General features: G+C 38.4%; 1 protein-coding gene across 1 annotated transcript; it reads left to right on the top strand.

Moving 5' to 3' along the window:
• The first annotated feature begins 3,475 nt into the window (after positions 1-3,475).
• On the top strand, positions 3,476-12,511 carry LTO1 (LTO1 maturation factor of ABCE1). The gene is made up of 5 exons (XM_067296264.1): positions 3,476-3,676; positions 4,173-4,278; positions 7,133-7,203; positions 9,594-9,711; positions 10,056-12,511. The coding sequence occupies exons 1-5, from the start codon at positions 3,558-3,560 to the stop codon at positions 10,122-10,124; spliced, it is 483 nt and encodes a 160-aa protein (XP_067152365.1). The 5' UTR covers positions 3,476-3,557; the 3' UTR covers positions 10,125-12,511.
• The last annotated feature ends 4,445 nt before the right edge of the window (positions 12,512-16,956 follow it).

Below are 16,956 nucleotides of genomic sequence, written 5' to 3'. Positions count from 1 at the left end.
AGATCACAGCTTGAGGTGGACTGATTACTGGAAAATGCTTTCCCTACCATTAGACACCTGATTAGGCCAGGAACTTGGCGTGCAAAACCTTTAAGCATCCTTGCTGTAGGTTCTGTGGGAATGTAAACACTACCACCATTGCAAATTGCACTATACAAGTCTGGACTGATCATGGTTTGTCAAAGACAGTAAGTTGATTGCAATGCTTTCATTTGTAGTCATACATTTTACAGCCCTAAATTCTTTTAAAAATGTTAGGGTGCCAAATGTCTCCTTGTGAAGTCTCAATTAGAAGCTATGATATGTAAATAAGAGTTGTTAGAGTAGTGAGAAGGCTGTAGAAAAGGAGATACTGGGCATCTCCATCTTGAATTTGGAGAAGTGTAAAAAGTAGCAAATCCTTTATACAAGACCCATAATATCAATATTATCTCTGCTCAGGGTGCTGAAACTATGTATGTGAACAATTTCGATGGTGCTTCCTATGCTACCAGCGTGCTTTATATATGAACAGAAAATGACATGATAAATTAAACAAATGTATTTGCTTTCATCAAAAAAATACAGAAGCCAATCCTTCATTCAGGCAGCTTCCGAGGTGATCGAAGTAGTGATGCATATCCCTTGGAAGTAAATGGGAGTGCAAGGAAAGATGTCAGTAGGACTCTGAATTAGGGGTGAATTTATAACACACAGTAAGTTTATCAGGAACACTGTTGGATTGGACTCATTGCTGAAGGTGTATAAGAATGACCCAAAGATGGAGATAGTTTTGTTGTCAAAACTTGCCAGAAAAAGATATTCTATTTTCAGCATATTGGATCAATCCTGCTACCCACTGAGATCAAAGAACTTTTTGTCTCTAACTTCAAAAACAAAATTTAAATTGCAGTTATTAGCTTAGAGGAAATCTTCAAAGATACCTAACATTTCCACAAACATCAGATGGTTAGTGAACAATATGCGTTTGTGATTGAGAGGTTGTAGAGTGGATAGGTTTTCACACCTGGGAAAAACTTTGGTGGTTTGGTGTGAGATTCAGGGAAATCTAAACATTAAATTAACAGAGAATATGAGCTGGCTGACTGACTACAGTCACTCTAGATAAATCAGCATAGCCTGTTGTCATGGAACATTTTTAATGAACTGTGATTGGTGCATCTATTTATCTAAACCTTTAGTATTATTATTTTATTTCACTCTGCAGCAGTTCTTTTTTTTTTTTTTTTTTTTTTTTTTTTTTTTTTAGAGACGTCTAATATTTTCAAAGCTGTCTTTTCAGGTCCTCTGCCTTTCTGTGTTTGGCTCAAAGGCTAACAAACATGCTTTGCCCATGTCTGGATTAACAGACTACTTTGGTGTGCCTAAGGCCAAATTTTTCCTTAAGTATAAATATCTGAAAGACATCAGTATAATTTAACATTGAAATATATGTTTACAAGCAAGTACAAATGTTTACTTTTATCCAGTGCTAATCTGTAATAATAAATAAATGTTGTAATAAAGCAGTCTAGAATGGCATACTAGAGTTTGGTGCTGTTATATAAATACATCAAAAATGCACTATTTGAAAAACAAAAATGTCTCTGGTCAAAGCAAAATTGGCCTGTATTAGATTCTAGAACTTCTTCTGTTGAAAATTAGTCTTACTTATAGTTCTTTACATGATTTTATGCTTACAAAACAACAGCTAGGTTGACTGGTAAAGAAACAAATCATCCAGAAATGAGGTCAAGAAATGAGAAAAAAATTCATAGACAGTAAAAATCTTCCTTAACACTATAAACTGTTAGTTTCATGGGAAAGGGACCAAGATTTATCCTTTCAGTTTTATCACTATTTTCTTCCATTCCACTTCTAGCTCACCCACTGATTCCCTCCGTGGTATTGAACAGTTTCCTTAATGCCAAACCAAATCCCCAGTGATAGCAACATCACAGTTTTTTGTTGAGTTTAACAGAACTTGGATCAGGTGTTCAAACCCTCTATGTCCAAGGCCTGATGCAGAAATTACTGGGTTGGCTACATGGCCTGGGTTGTGTGTAGACCAGACTAGATGATCAGGACAGGTTTCTTCATTGCCTAAAATGTGTGAATCTAAATATCATAGTCCCTGGCTGTAAACCAGCAAAAGTATATTGGCTTTATAAGAATGAGGTTAATAGCCATTAAAAAGATGTAGTGGTAAATTCCTGGACAAAACCAAAGGCAAATACTGGATTAAACAAGCCTTTTGAACCAGGCTCTGGAAGCTCCAGGGCTTAAGTTTGGGCAGAGGAAGCAATTTCCAGGAAGTACTGCTTCTCTGCCTACCGCAGAGGTCTGAAAGCCTTAGAGAAAGTGCGACCAAGTGAAGTGAACTGAAAGGACAGGAAAGCAATACCGCAATTATTTGGTATAAACAGTTTCCCCTCTCTTACTCATCTTGACCTAACAAGCAAACAAGACAAATGAAAAAAATCTACTGAATTATAGTCTTTAGGAAATACATTATAAGCTTTCAAATGGATCTCTTTTAAAAGCAAAGTAATTTGGGGAAATCAATCCTACAATTAAATCCAGAGAGTATCTACCTGTACTCAGAGGCATCCAACCAAAATCAACCTTATTTCAGCACACCTGCATAGATCTCATTGCAGGGAGTTGAGACTGCCTTATATAAGCAAGTCTTTTGGTACAGCTGTTGCTTTGTAAGTTCTCATCTAGGAACTAAGAATCAATCCCCACCTTGCTGAGAAAAGGTATAAGATTCACTTTGAACATTTTATAAAATTTAGATAACACATTATGCCTTTCAGCAGTCATAATCTATCCTCTCAGTTATGAAGGCAGTATTCAGGATACCAACTGTTTTCATTTGGATGAAAAACTTCCAAACGGCTTTCGATAACAATCAGACTTTTCATTACACTTGGAGGATATCAGAGCTTTGGACAAAATCTTAGTTAAGCACCGCGTCTTAGATTACTTTAGGCCGAGGTTTAGCTTTCCAGTAGTTAACGTGATAACGAAACGTATCTTCCACCCACTTAGCACAAGAGAGGCGGTTTATCCCGCGGCGGCCGCAGCGCTTTGGCGCCCCCTGGCGCGGCTCGCACCGCCTCGCGGCCGGCCGCTGGGGCGCGCGCCCCGCGCCGCGGCCGTTAGAAGCCGTTGGGCGCCCGCGGGGCGGCCCGCGAGGACGAAGCCCGCCACCGGCGCTGGAACCGCAAGGCACCGGGAGGGAAGAGGGTGCCGGAGGGCCCGCGCGAAGCCCCGCAGACCCCGGCCCAGCCACTCGCACAGGAAGGAGGGACCAGGCACCGCCGCACCGGAGGCGGCGAGGCGCGACAGGCCGAACCTACGCACAGCCCCCCCCCCCCCCCCCCCCGATCTTGACGGACGCAGGGCGGGGGGCGGGGCGAGGGGCGGGAGGCCCCGCCCATCGCGCACGCTGGACCCCCTTGGGCCACGCCCCTTCGCAGCTGGAGGGCCGGCCCGGGTTGGGTGGGGGTCTTGCGCGCCTGCGCCCTGGAGCCTCCCGGCTGTGGCCCTGCGGCTTGCTGTCCTTTCCCGGCATGCTGAGCGGCGGCGGAACGCATCCGGCGCGGAGCCGGGGCTTGGGCTTTCGCGGCGCGATGGCGGCGGCCGCGTCCAGCGCGGACATGTTTGACGACATCGTGATGGCCGAGGAGAGGTGGGGCCGGCACGGTGGCCTCGGCCGGGCGGCGGGGCTCGGGACGGGGCGGCGGGGCCGGAGCGGGTTCCCAGCGCGCCGCGGGTAACGGTCGCCCGGGCAGGGGGCGGCCAGAGGCGCTGCGGGGAGCGGTGCGGGCCGGGCCGGCGGCGGGCGGCGAGCCGGGGAAGGGGCGGGGGGGAGAGCGGCGGCGGGAGCCCTCTTCGTCCTTCTTTCTCCCTGACGGGCCGAGCCCCTCGATCGCGGCTCTTCTGGTAAAGGTATTAAGCTGGATTGTGAAGTGCCTTGTTTTTGGTAAAGTATTATAAGCTTGTTTGAAAATACCCAAATCTTCATAAATGCGTCTTATTTGAAATTATTGCTGTGGCATAATTCTAAATATGGACAGTTGTGTTCCCGAAATGATAAAGAATGTTTTTGACTGCAGGAGTTGCTTGTGTGTACCATGAGCTGCATACGGATATAAGCATTAAAAACCGTACTTCTCTTTTTACAGGTTTCATGGTGAGGGGTATCAAGAGGGGTATGCTGAAGGCAGCCACATCGGAGTTGTTGAGGGAAGGAGGTATGGATCACTCCACGGTGCCAAGATTGGGTCTGAGGTAAATGGGAAGATATTTTAGAATCACAAGAAACTCACTGTAGCGTAGAAACTGTTGAGCAAAGCCTGGTATAGTGGTAGCCTGAGCCCCAAGGGCTCCATTCTAGGATCATTTAAAGCAGTTCTTTTTTAGATTGTGCTGAACCTGTTGATAACATCATATAGAAAAAAAACTGAAAGTATTATCTGGAATTTAGGAGGTGAAAATTGAATACGTTCTCATAAGCTTCATCAACGTTATGCAGTTTAAATTGTATAATGAGGAGTTCTTTTTTTGAATAAGACAGTACATTTACACTTTCCAGTCATAGATATATAGGTATAATAACTCTTTTTAAATTATATTGCTCTGTATGTGTCTAAGAAGGCCCATAAAACTAGTTTAAAGGTGGTGTTTTGATTTGAGCATTTTAATAGAAGGTTTCATGTTTTCTGAGTTCATTTGCTGTATGGTTCTGAAGGTGTGGGGGGTTTTTTGGAAGGGAGGATAAAAGGAGAAAAATATGAACAAAATCAAAGAAGCTTGCTCAGAACAAATTGACGATGGATGTAGTGTTTATTTACTTTTTATACTACAAAACTGAGGCTAAAGGCCCTCCTGGATCATCTGTGGCTCAGTGTTAAGGACAAATAGAAGATTCCCAGTTAATCAAGACTTGACTCATCAAAGATTCAGGCAGTTCAGATATATAAGAACAGAGAAAACCATGAAACATTGGTTTTCCACCCAAATTGCCTCATAAAGGGACAATTACAGGTGTCTCAGCTGCACTCATATCTAATACTGGTAGGGCTCTTGGTTGAGGTGCAATTATTCTTCCGTACATGGAGTCAGCTCCAGGTATTGCCACATTCACCCAATGCCATGCCTGACTCAGTAAGCCTTCCTAGAAATGAGAGAGTGGCATTGAGACACCATGACTCGTCTTGTGTGTCCAGCTCAAGTCATGTTGCATGTTCAGTGCTGCATAATGTGGTTATAGTATTTTTGGACCTGAGCTGGTCTTTTTAAAGTTCAGCTTTGACATGGAAACTGTACTACAGGATTCTTAGCAGGGCTTATTTCAAGTATAGCACCACAAATCTCAATCTCTTTGATCTGTTTGAAGTCCTTTTGGTAATTTTACATGTGTCATTTTCAGGTTTAGGAAGTTAATTAACTACAAAAAGGACAATAGCAATGGTATTGGTTCATTAAGAAATGAAAATGGTAAACTAAAAAAATCTGAAAGGCTCATTATTATAAAATTTTGTCATGCATTTGGGCATGATACAGAAATGCATAGTGACGAAGTATTTTGCTACTTATGCTACAGTTATGGAGTTCTAAGAAGATAATGTTAAACAGTAGCCCCTAAAACTGGATGGCTTTAAACAGAAAGGTCCAAGATAAAAGTGTAATAGAGGAGTATTCCAGCCTATTAATATAGAGGAAGTTCCAGAGAATAGTAAGGCTGTAGGTGGTCATGTTAAATGAGCGAAAGATTGACCTGGGCAATCTTAGATTTCTCAGCCTGTTACATGTCTTGAGCAAAATCATGATACTGATCTGATACTGGCCTTGCCAGAGAGAGAATTAAAGTAAAATAGCATTGTTAAAGTGTATCCATATAAGGTCACATCCTTTGGGGGAGCTTAGAAAGGTACCTGCTTGGGCTCAAGCAGGAGACTGGCACTGCCCTGCTCTGGTAGGGCTGTGCTCATTATGCTGAGAAGCCTGCTGCTGAGGGTCCAGGGGCCAGATGTATTTTACCTTAGTAGTTTGGTTTTACAGCTATAGCACAACTCTGAAACAAATCCGTCAGTTGTCTCCATTTACCTTGGGTTTTTAAGCAGTTTTGGTGCATGCAAATTAAACTTCTGTTAGAGGAAAATAAACTGGAAGCCTCACTTGAAATATGCTCCAGCACTTAATGGGATATTAATCCCGAACCCATGCTTGAGCCTTATGAAAGACCTCCGCTGTCTATTTTAACAAACATAGGCATCCCAAATGCACCTACTGTACTCTGAAGTGGTTTGCCAGCTACAGGAGCTTCCAAGGCCAACAGTGTTTTTTAGTTTAAAGGTCAGGTATATGCACATGCACACATACAGAACCAATGTGGGATTAGGCTGCAATTTTGGACTTGAGTTCCGCAAAGTCTGCTAAATTTTGCTTTAGGCGTCTGCATCATTTCTCTATCAATGCTAAGTCACTTTTGAAAGGGATTCCAGCTATCTTATCCAATAGGTGCGTTGAAAAATGTTACTACGTTCCTATTTCATTTAGTATCCAAAGTCATAATGAGAAGTTCTTCTGGCAGTGGGGCTAGCTTAGTCAGCTCCTCATACTACTTTCTGACTCTGTGCTACCATCTTCAGTTAGACTAGTAAAATTGTTTCCAAAATATTTTCAAAAAAGGTAGTTTCCTGTTTCATTTGACTTGGCTGCTCCCTCAGCTGAGCTGGTACAGATGTTTGGGGGGCTGTTTAAGCTGGCACTGCTGCAAAAACAAGTCTTATCAAAGCCTAAATAGGCAGGTTGTTTTCTAATTATCTTCCCACTACTACAGTTTAGATTCATAAATTTGGGAGTTTAAAGCATATAAAATAAGCTATTGTTTCTCAGAATTGCTATTTGGGCTGCATTTTAAATAGTTTAGTCCTTATGTTATGTACTACAATTACCCTTATTTATCCTACCCTAATTTACTGAACTTTCCAACACAGAAACTTATTTCTATATCCAGTGATTTGTTTCCTGAAGAGTGAGCTAGAATGCAATGCTTTGTTTTTGTTTGTTTGTTTGACTGTATGCACTACATATATATACATATATATTTTTCCCCCATGGCATTCTTATAAATCCACAGGTTGGCTGCTACCTTGGGTTTGCACTGACATGGCAGTGTCTGCTCCACAAATGCACAGATGAAAAGAACAGGTAGGGTTAAAAAAAAATATTGTTCCTTTAATACTGATTCAAATTAAGGTGTCTGGTTTTGGCCTCCCCAGTATCGATAAGCAGAACAAAGGTGAGCAGAGGGCCAGCAGGATGTTATCCTATGCTGGAGCATATGATGTTGAAGAGAGCATAAGGGAACAGAGTTTGTTCAACGTGGAGAAGAGAAGACAAAGGAGGTATATAATTGTACTATGTAAGGGGAAGTTCTAGATAAGATGGAGACAGTCTTTGCAGAGGTGCACAGTGAAAGGACAAGAGGCAGTGTTTACAAGTTGCAACAAGTGAAATTCTGATGGGACATAAGGAGGAAGTTCTTTTCAGTGTGAGCAGTTAATCACTGGGACAGGTTGCCCAGAGAGGTTGTAGAAGCTCCATCCTTCTAGACTTTCAAAATCTGATTGGAGATGACCATGAGCAACCTGATCTGATATAGCTTTGAAGTTAGCCCTGCTTTGGGCAGGAGGCGAACTAGATGACCTATAGACATCCTTTTCAACTTGCATTTTTCTATGATTTCTGTGTTGTTTTTCTCCAAATGGAGAATAGTGCATGCTTATGAAGTACTAATAACACTCACCACTTCTACATCACTGCAGTCAAGTTTGCTAACCACTGGCAGAGCTTTTTTCATTACATAAAAGTTGTGATGCTGACATATGTAGCAAGCAAGGGTGACTTGTTAACAGCTGCACAATATTATTGATTTAAAGACTAGAATAGTTCTTTGGTGAGGTTGTACTTGTCTAATTGCTAACAGTTGATGGTAAAGTTAGACTGTGCCTTCAGAAAGTACTGCATGCAAAGTCCAGCTTAGAGGATATGTTATCTCCAGCCTATAGCTGACTGTAGTGTGCTTTTGCTGAGTGATTTGTATACTTAAGGACAGAATTTGTTATGATGGGGTGTCTTGTCCCATCTCTACCCATGATCCATATGCTCTTGTTTGCTATTGTTGGTTCTATAGCTTTCATAAGACTGCTGGCAGAGGAAAGGAGTAGATACTGTTCCTCCAAAAAGAAAAAAATGATATAGTGTGTTGCATTATTTGGGCCTTATTCTAGCAGTGTACAAATCTGGTGAAATTGCTTAAGTGTGTTGTTAATATCTTCCTCTGTAAAGCACAGAATCCATATGCTTCATGGCTTTTTGAAAATCGAAATATATTTAGCTGGGCAAGAAACTTTGGCTCCGAGTTCATTCTCTGAAGATTAAAGGATTTGTTTCCTAAGAATACTTTAATTTGAATTTGGTAGAACCTTAGTATTCTTAACAGTCTGTTTTCTGAAGATTATTAAATACATAGTTTAATTCTTATCCAGTATTTTTATTTCTGTTATTTCTTTTTTAATTTTATTTGACTGGAGAGATACAGTGTTTTCCTAACCTGCTAACAAATTGTATTATCTTTGAGATGCTTTAATAAGACCATAGGCACAAGACCACATTATAGGAAGTTGCTGAATAGAATTTCATTCATGAGCAGTATTTAGAATCTTTAAGAACCTGCACTCAATATTCACTGTTCAGTCTGGAAGTATTTTATCCCCTAATTAGCATTGTTCATTCTCAGAGATATGGTTGCCCCATCATCCAAGACTGACATTCATGTTACACTGCTATCGTACTTTTTTGAGGGAGCTGCAGTTCACTATCAGTAATAGCTATAATTATAGGCTCTGTTTCCCAAAGCCAGTGAGACATGCAAGGGCATCAGTATCTCATGAATAATTCAGAAGTATTTGATAAGGCTGAAAATCTTTGCCTTCCCTAGCTGGAATTTTATGGTCTCTGCATATTTTTTTTTTTTTCTGACTGCCGCAGAAATCCGTCTTGCTTTTTTTTTTTTTTTATTTTTCTAGTTTGCCACACAAGTGTGTATTGTGCCAAAAATGGATGGCTTTCCTTTGGTTAGGTAGAATTGTAATTTTTTTTTTCCTGTCCAATTTTGATAAAGTTAGCTGAAAGAATTGCCACCGTATTCTCGGCCATCTTGATATGTGTTTTGGTGAACTTTCTTATTGCATTTCTTTATTTCACTCAGTCATCTAATTGGTATTTTCAAAGATTCTTCAATATTTCTCAATTTTTGGAAGGTAATTAAAAGGGAAAACTTAACTTTGTTAGTTGTGCAATAACTTAACTTCCAGTAGCAAGTTATGGCTTAAATATCTGTATATCTATTTCCGTGTGTGTGTATATATCAAAGGAACATAGCCTTAGTGAGTTAAATGGGGAAAAAGTTGGATAAAAAAGGGATGGAGGACTGGGATCTGTGCTCTGAATTATAATATATAAATAGCAGTATAATCTTCATGTTAGCAGATGGAAAAATAGAAGACTAATTTATTTTTTGTTTTGATTCTTTGTAGCAAAAAGACAAAGGTTCTGGATTCATTAATAGGGATGATTCGGAAATTCCCTTATGAAGACCCCACTTACGATAAGCTTCAAGAAGATCTGGAAAAAATCAGAGGAAAATTTAAACAGGTTTGTAGAATTAAGTTGTTACTTTAGCACAAAGTGGTATTAATTTCTGAAGAGATTTAATCTCTAAACCTGCTTAAAAATAGTTGTTGTGCAGTTAAGAACAATTACTGTTCTCCTTTTGGACTCATAGTAAAAGTACTTAAAATAAGTTGAAAAATCTCCAAATGATGGCAAATGCGAAATAAAAGAAAAAATAAATTCTTTAAAAGGAAAATTGAAAATGTCATTTGTTAATGACTCGAATTACAAGTGGGACTAGAACAACAGAAAGGGAGGTATTGGGAGTTTGGGGCATTTATCTGGAGAACAGACACTTTGCAACACTTACATATATTCTTTTTTAGGTTTGTTCAATACTAAATATTCAGTCTGATTTTAGAATCAGTACTGAAAGATCGTCATTAACATTTTGAGTATAACAGATGAAGATAAACACAGATGAACAAAGAAGAAATATTAAAAGAACACATAACTGGGAAGTGTTTATCTACTTCTACTCTAAACAAAATGAAAATAGTGAACAGGTGCTAAACATTAAAGAGGGAAGAGAAGAACATTGAGCTTTTAATAGTAGTTCTCATATGTCCTTTTACAGTTACTATCTCCAGGTTTTATTTAGGATCACTGAAATACCAGTGTGTAAACCTTTAAGAAGAAATATCTGCTTTAATTCCTCACTAACCTTGCACTGATAAGGATTAATCCTTAAGAGGAAAAAGGTTGTGTTTGCAATGTTTCCTTATTTAAAGGATGTATGTTATTTTAAAAGCCTGTATATGTAGTTCAGTTTACACCCTGTGTACATATTGCACTACACCATGTGTGGTAAAATGTAATCTATTGCCTGCTGAGTTTACAATAGGGAACATCTTCATGGGTGAAGGGTAGGACTGCAGATGGAATAAGAATGAATAGGGGAGAGAGACTAAGATACTTGTTCTTAAAGTAGCTGCAGCTCAAAACATGAAACTTGCTCTTTTTACTAGCTCTGCAGACTGATCCAGTATGCAAAAAACCTCAAACACTAAGAATTGTAAATGATCAGTAATACAAACATGACTGGCAGAAAAGTTGTGATACTGATAATTAGTACCTTGTATCTGGGAATAGCTCATTATTTTCCAGGCTTGAAAATATACTCGTTGGTCTCATTCAAAAAATGGGTACTGTCAGCTATATATTCAGCTATATTAGCTGAAGAGAAAAAGTCAGTTATTTTACTTGAAAGATATTTTATGTTGTGCTGTTAGATGTCTTTGATTACTATTTGCAAATACAATTATGTAATTAATTGTAGAAGATCTTTCATCAAGCTGTAATGTAGATGTGTCTGGCCAGGTCTACATGGCATAATGTAGCTTCATGAAGAGAGATTTGACTAGCATGAATATCGGAAGCTATTCACAGGGTAAATTCTCTCAGGTGAAGGCAATGTGCTAACATGGCTGTATCCTTGAATAGCACTATTTTGTGCCATCTAGACCTCACTTGTGTTCTACTTGCGCAGCTTTTTTTTATTATACAAGAAAATAAGCAACTCGAATTTTTAAAATGTTTACTGTGTATTTGCATCTGGGATTTGAAGGACATACAAATTTTTTCCTTTAGCATTTGTAATCCAAAAATTGCAGCAAAATGTATGTTTTTGTTGAATGTCTGTGTGTGTCTGCACATATGTATGTATCATTTTATTTCAAAATAATCTTTCACTTTTTGTCTTTCCTGAATATACCAATGATCAGGGGCCTTTTTTAATAACAAACTGCTAGTGCGCATTTTTTTTCTTTTAGAATTGGCTTCTGTGTGTAAGTGTTCAAACAGTCTTAATATATATAGTGAATGTCAGAGCCATCTAGTGGAGAAGATTGTTATATTGTGTAAGAAATAGATTATAAGTAATGCTTCTTGTAAGAGTTTGCAAATATTGCCACTACGGCAGATCCTTCATACAGGGCAGTGTGAGTATGGCTCACTTTTGACTGGTATGCAACTAGACCACTAGGCAATCAGAACAAGCCCCGAGCTGCAAGTACCTGAGAAATACTACCTTAAATGAGCTACAGTTAAAGATTCTGTTGGATATGTACCCCTATACTTAATGCAGACTTTTAAAACTGTTTTTTGAAACAGAAGTTGTGGGGTTTTCTGTGATGTTCAGGGATGTAACAGTGGAGTCTTCACAACGTATTCTAGAGGTATTTTCATACGTGATTTACAAATAAAGAGTTAAAGCCCAGAAAACATCAAAAATGTTCATTTGCCTTAACCAATGTGAGAGGTCTAATTTTTTCCAAATAATTTTGCATTTTAAGAACCTGAATTCTTCAGAATGTGCTACTTGTTAACATCAGTTGTGGCTATGAGTACCTAGTTTTTTTGCATGTGTGTATTTTTGCATGTTTCTCATATGAGTCACCTAGAAAATGAGGAATGTAAGAGTCAGCAAACACCCGTGAAAAGGGTGTTCTTAAGTAAACCAACTAAAATGCTATTGGGAAAAAAATCCATCAAAATTTGGGAAGACTGCACTTCTCAAAATGGCACTCAGTTTTGTGAGACACAAGCATATCGTTTCTCTTCTTTCAATGCCCTTCCTCTTTTGTTAACACCTTCCTAAAATTGGCAACAAATTAAAACAGATTTTTCTAACTGGCTTGGTTAATTTCACAACCTTATCATTCATCCTGTGTACTGAATGATCAGGACTTTTGTGGAAAAAAAGTATTATGTTGTAATTAAAGATTCTGTCAAAAGATCTATGCATGGAAAGGCTGAATAAAGCTTGTATGAGCCATATTAATTGCTTTAATAATTTTTCTGTGTTTTTTTCTAAATAGCAAACTGGGAAGAAAAGATATGGAAAAAATGTAATCTTGTAGATTCTAATTTTGGTTCTTAATAAAGTTGGACATTAAGATTTGTAGCTCTGTGCTACATGGTCTAACAGGTTTGAAATTTTCCGGAAGTACTTGATCTGAAAAAAACAGGATGGAAAATTTCTGAAAAGTTATTGAAGTTACTAAGATTTTAAAATACATTGCTGTATTCACCACCTCTAGTTATGCTCAGTGGTTAAGAAAGAATGTTTGAAACATCTAACTCACAAATTTCTGACTTGTCTGGGCTGAGTTCTAGCTTGTTTTGTTTGATTCATGATCTTTTCTCAGCTGGATTAGCTGTGAAACTGTAGAATGTAGATTCTTTCTAAAACGTGGACGCAAAGCTAAGTGAGTAAAGCACACATTTCAGTTTGTTTCTTTAGGGATTACGGAAGGGTAGCACATTTTAATGACTATTTCTAGAGATATGTATTAGATATCCAGTGGTAAAATTATCCCTTGTTTTTAATTTTTCAGTAGATCAATACTACTGTTTACACTCTACTATTATTTACACTTTGGCTGTAAATGCAGTTTCCTTCATTGGAACAAATGAAGGAAAATGAAGATCGTAAATCTACCTGCACCCTAATATTCCACAGTACTTTAGAATAAGAATTGATACCCTTTTAAGAGATATGACTTACCCTGCTGAAGGAGATAAAATTCATCTGAATTTGCAAGGTTTTAGATCTCTAAATTCTATTCTGTTGACATCTTTTGTTCTGTTTGCATTTACATTGCTTTCTGAGTCCATTTTTAATGTAAAGTTTTAATACTCATCTCCACATTAAGATATTACAAGAAAAGAACGTTAAAATTTTAATCTTGTAGTTTTAAAAATCATGCAACTAAAGGCCTACATCTAATACTGATTTTTTTTTTAAACTCATAAGCTGCCAAAGATACATTTTTCATTAAATGCAGCACTATGTTTCAGTATCTGATCTAACAGTCATAGATTCTTTTCCAGTTTCATTCTCAAAAGTGGGTACCTTGTCCTTGGATGGCCTGTTCGAACATTCTGTTTTTTATAATGTCTTGTAATTCCTCTGCAGTGTTGCATGCTTGAAAGGGAATGCTGATGATATTAATGAATGGCATTTTCTGGAGATAAAATTATTGGCAAGCAAGATAAAGACAGGGCTCCTTCTCAGGGTCATTGCTTTCCAAAAGAAGTTCTGCAGCAATAGCACTGTGAAGCACTAAGCATTTTTGACAGAATGCTAGTGTTTGTGGGTCTAATGATTCTAAGGATATAGTCTGAAATGTGTTGGAATATTAGAATTATCTGAAGTCCGTCTGGATCAAAATCTTTATTTCTGATAAGAATTCATCCAAGACATTTCAGAGAAGATTATAACAAAGCTGAATCAGGCAGACAGAGTAATGTATGTGTGATATTATTTCTCATCCTGATCTTCTATTAGAGTAAGGCTTTGTTTTGAAACAAAAGGTTTAATATTTCTTCTAACATTATAATTAAGTCTTCATATCCTTGATGCTATCCAGTATGGATGTAAATGCCTTTTGAATATTGCCCTTTACAGCTTCATATGGCAATGGATTCTGTGGTCTAATTACATCCTAAAACTTCAGCTTTCATAATTTGGCAAGTGACCATGAAGATTCTCATGTTACTGTCTGCCAGAGTTGCTTTTCTCCTGGGTGAAGTTATGACAGTGCATTACCACAGAAATGTATGTATTACAAGAGAAAATGGGGATGATTTGGGAGGTGTGAATGAGTTCTGTGGCAAGTTTCCAGTTGCAATTTTTGTTGTCTAGGATTGACATATCAAGGCCACTGAGAGCTTACTGATACTTGGGCACTTCAGTAAGTGTGTCACAGTCCTTGGAAGTGTGTCACAGTCCTTGGAACAGCAGAACCAGTTCAGCCTCTACTGAAGTAAAAAAGTGCTTTGGGCACTGTTTTGAAAGCAGTCTTCTAAGAATTTAACTTCATGCACTCAGGTTTGAAAACATTGGTTTCAGTAACAGAGACAAGAAGAGAACTTGGAGCTCCTGATTCTTTGGGGCTGTCTAGACTATGCTGTGCAATGAGGTGGTATCTTTGCTAAAATTAAAGCCAGCTTAAAAGAGCAGAAACAGTCCACCTATGTTAGAGCAAAGCACTGCTCGCTGATATACAGTGCTGTTAAATACCCAAATGAGCTCTGTTTTAATACTTCTTATAAAATTAATTATTCTGGAGCTCACTCAGATATCTCTTCGGCACCACGCTGTGACTATTTCCACCCTAATCACAGAAGTGTTTGTTCCCAAAAGTATAAAGTATAATAATATCCTACATTCTTGCAGCACTTCTCATGCTAAGATTCCTAAAGTACTTTACCACTCCTGAATATATGTATAGCTCTATCAAAGGAGGTAATATGGTGAGAAAGGAAACGTAGTCACTAAGATCATCTGAAATGTAGCCAACATAAGGGATTTTGGAAATCTTTTTGTGACTAACATAAAACTAACATAAAGTAGTACTAGTGCATTCTCATATTCTTAAAAAAAAAAAAAAAAAAAAAAAGCTGTAGTAAGAGCCAATTGATTCTGAAGTCATTTGCTATAAAATGTTTTGAATTGTCCTATAGTAGTTCATATACCTGTGTGATTAACCAATATGTCGTTCTGTGCGTCTGGTTTTAGCATGGCAAAATTACCTAGAGAAGGTTTCTGAATAGTTATGAGCAATAGTATGTAGCTTTTGTCTTGAGAAAGTAGGGAGTTTGACTGTAGTCATGCAGAATTTGTGGGGATGGAATAGTGATGTATTATCTGAAGCATTAAACTGGTTCTTATTTATAATATAATCTCAAATTATGGAGTTTACTTTTAGTGAAATATTGAGGTAGAAAAGAAGATCAATGCTTATGCGGTCTCTGCATCTCGACTCTGCATTATACAAAATCAACATCAGTATTTGTCTTTTTCTTGATTGTTTAGCAGCGTATTTTGCTGCTTTATTTCAGTGTGATATGTAAGTAAATTTTTATCTTCAGCATCCTCCAGATTCTGGGGAATAATCAACACTGCATGGAATCTTTCTTGGTTGTAGGAACTGTGAGTCAGCAACCCTTTATTTTTTTTAGTTGCAGCAATTGTTCCAGAAGCAAGCTTTACTGCTATTGTCCACTGTTTGTCCAGCTCACGTTCACTGGACTGTGGGAACGGATTAGGGTTTCATGGCTTTTTTTTCCTTCTTGCATAAACTCTTGATCAAAGACATTCCTTGGATGACAAAACACTGTATACTGTGTCACACAGTCCTGACCAGACTGCACGAACAGTAGTTTAAAAACACATGCGTGCATTGTTCTCTTTTTTTTTGCGATGTATGTGCAGACGCTGAATTTTTGAGACCCCCTTTACCACCTTAAAAGTAACACACATACAGAATGTATTTTTGATAAGCACTTGACAGTTTCTGAAATAAAAGGGAAAAATTAATATTAGTACTCAGTAAAATTAAGGATCAGTGTAATAGTATGTCATTTTTAAGGATGACTAGAGGTTATGTCTGGTGCATATTTCCCTCTTGAGGAGACCTCGGGTATGGTCCAGTTATTTAGAACCGTTGTAATTCTAAAACCACATGGATTTATGGCATCTTTTTTTTGTGTCATATTCAGAACAGCTGAGTAATATGGGGAATATTTTGAGTGCCATTCAGGAATTTATAAGCCCACTTCAAGATAAGTACATTGTCCAAACTGTGTTCAGGGTGTGGTCCATTACAGTTGTATCTCATGTTCTTCTTTTGAGCAAGTTCTCTTCTGCAAATCAGATGAGTACAGACTTCACAAAAATCCAGTAGCATCATTAGTATGAGGAAATAATGAGAAAGAAACATATCGTAGTACAGAGAAAAATGTGGAGAGACTTTTTCAAGGAGCTTTCACGTACGATTTGCCCAAAATTCTCCCATCGGCAGAAGCATGGGAGAAGCCCCCTGAAGATGCCTGAGGCATGTTTGCAGAGGGGTTTAAAAACATGGAGGACTCCATTTAGATGATTGGAAAGCTGTTTGTGGTTGAGAGAACACTTGTGTTTCCCCAAACGTGTAGGCATATGCTTGTTTGGCTCTGCAGCGCTATTGAGCACTATCTTGCAAGAGTCAAGGCAGGTGAACACCTTCACTTAAATTAGAAGGATGTTGCCATAGGGGAGGAACTGTTCTGATCTTTTGCACTTCAGGGGCCTCCATGGCCTGAAACAGTTACAGATGTGTCCAAAGTCAAAAAATAGAACAAATGGTATTATGTTTATAAGAAATGTTTACTTTTGATTAAGTAATTGCTGATGCCTTCTGGATGCTTGGGAGGGTGTCATGTCTGTACATATAAAGGAAC

The sequence above is a fragment of the Apteryx mantelli genome, chromosome 4 (genome assembly GCF_036417845.1).
Source record: "Apteryx mantelli isolate bAptMan1 chromosome 4, bAptMan1.hap1, whole genome shotgun sequence".
Lineage (NCBI taxonomy): Eukaryota > Metazoa > Chordata > Aves > Apterygiformes > Apterygidae > Apteryx > Apteryx mantelli.
The sequence above is the reverse complement of the archived record's forward strand: the minus strand, read 5'-3'. Positions and strand labels throughout refer to the sequence as shown.

What these genes read in the sequence shown, in the direction of transcription:
- LTO1 (XM_067296264.1), top strand. Translation starts at nt 3,558, where the DNA reads ATGCTGAGCGGCGGCGGAACGCATCCGGCGCGGAGCCGGGGCTTGGGC. An exon ending in ATCGTGATGGCCGAGGAGAG is followed by an intron (nt 3,677 to 4,172) that starts GTGGGGCCGGCA and finishes CTCTTTTTACAG; the next exon opens with GTTTCATGGTGAGGGGTATC. An exon ending in TGCACAGATGAAAAGAACAG is followed by an intron (nt 7,204 to 9,593) that starts GTAGGGTTAAAA and finishes GATTCTTTGTAG; the next exon opens with CAAAAAGACAAAGGTTCTGG.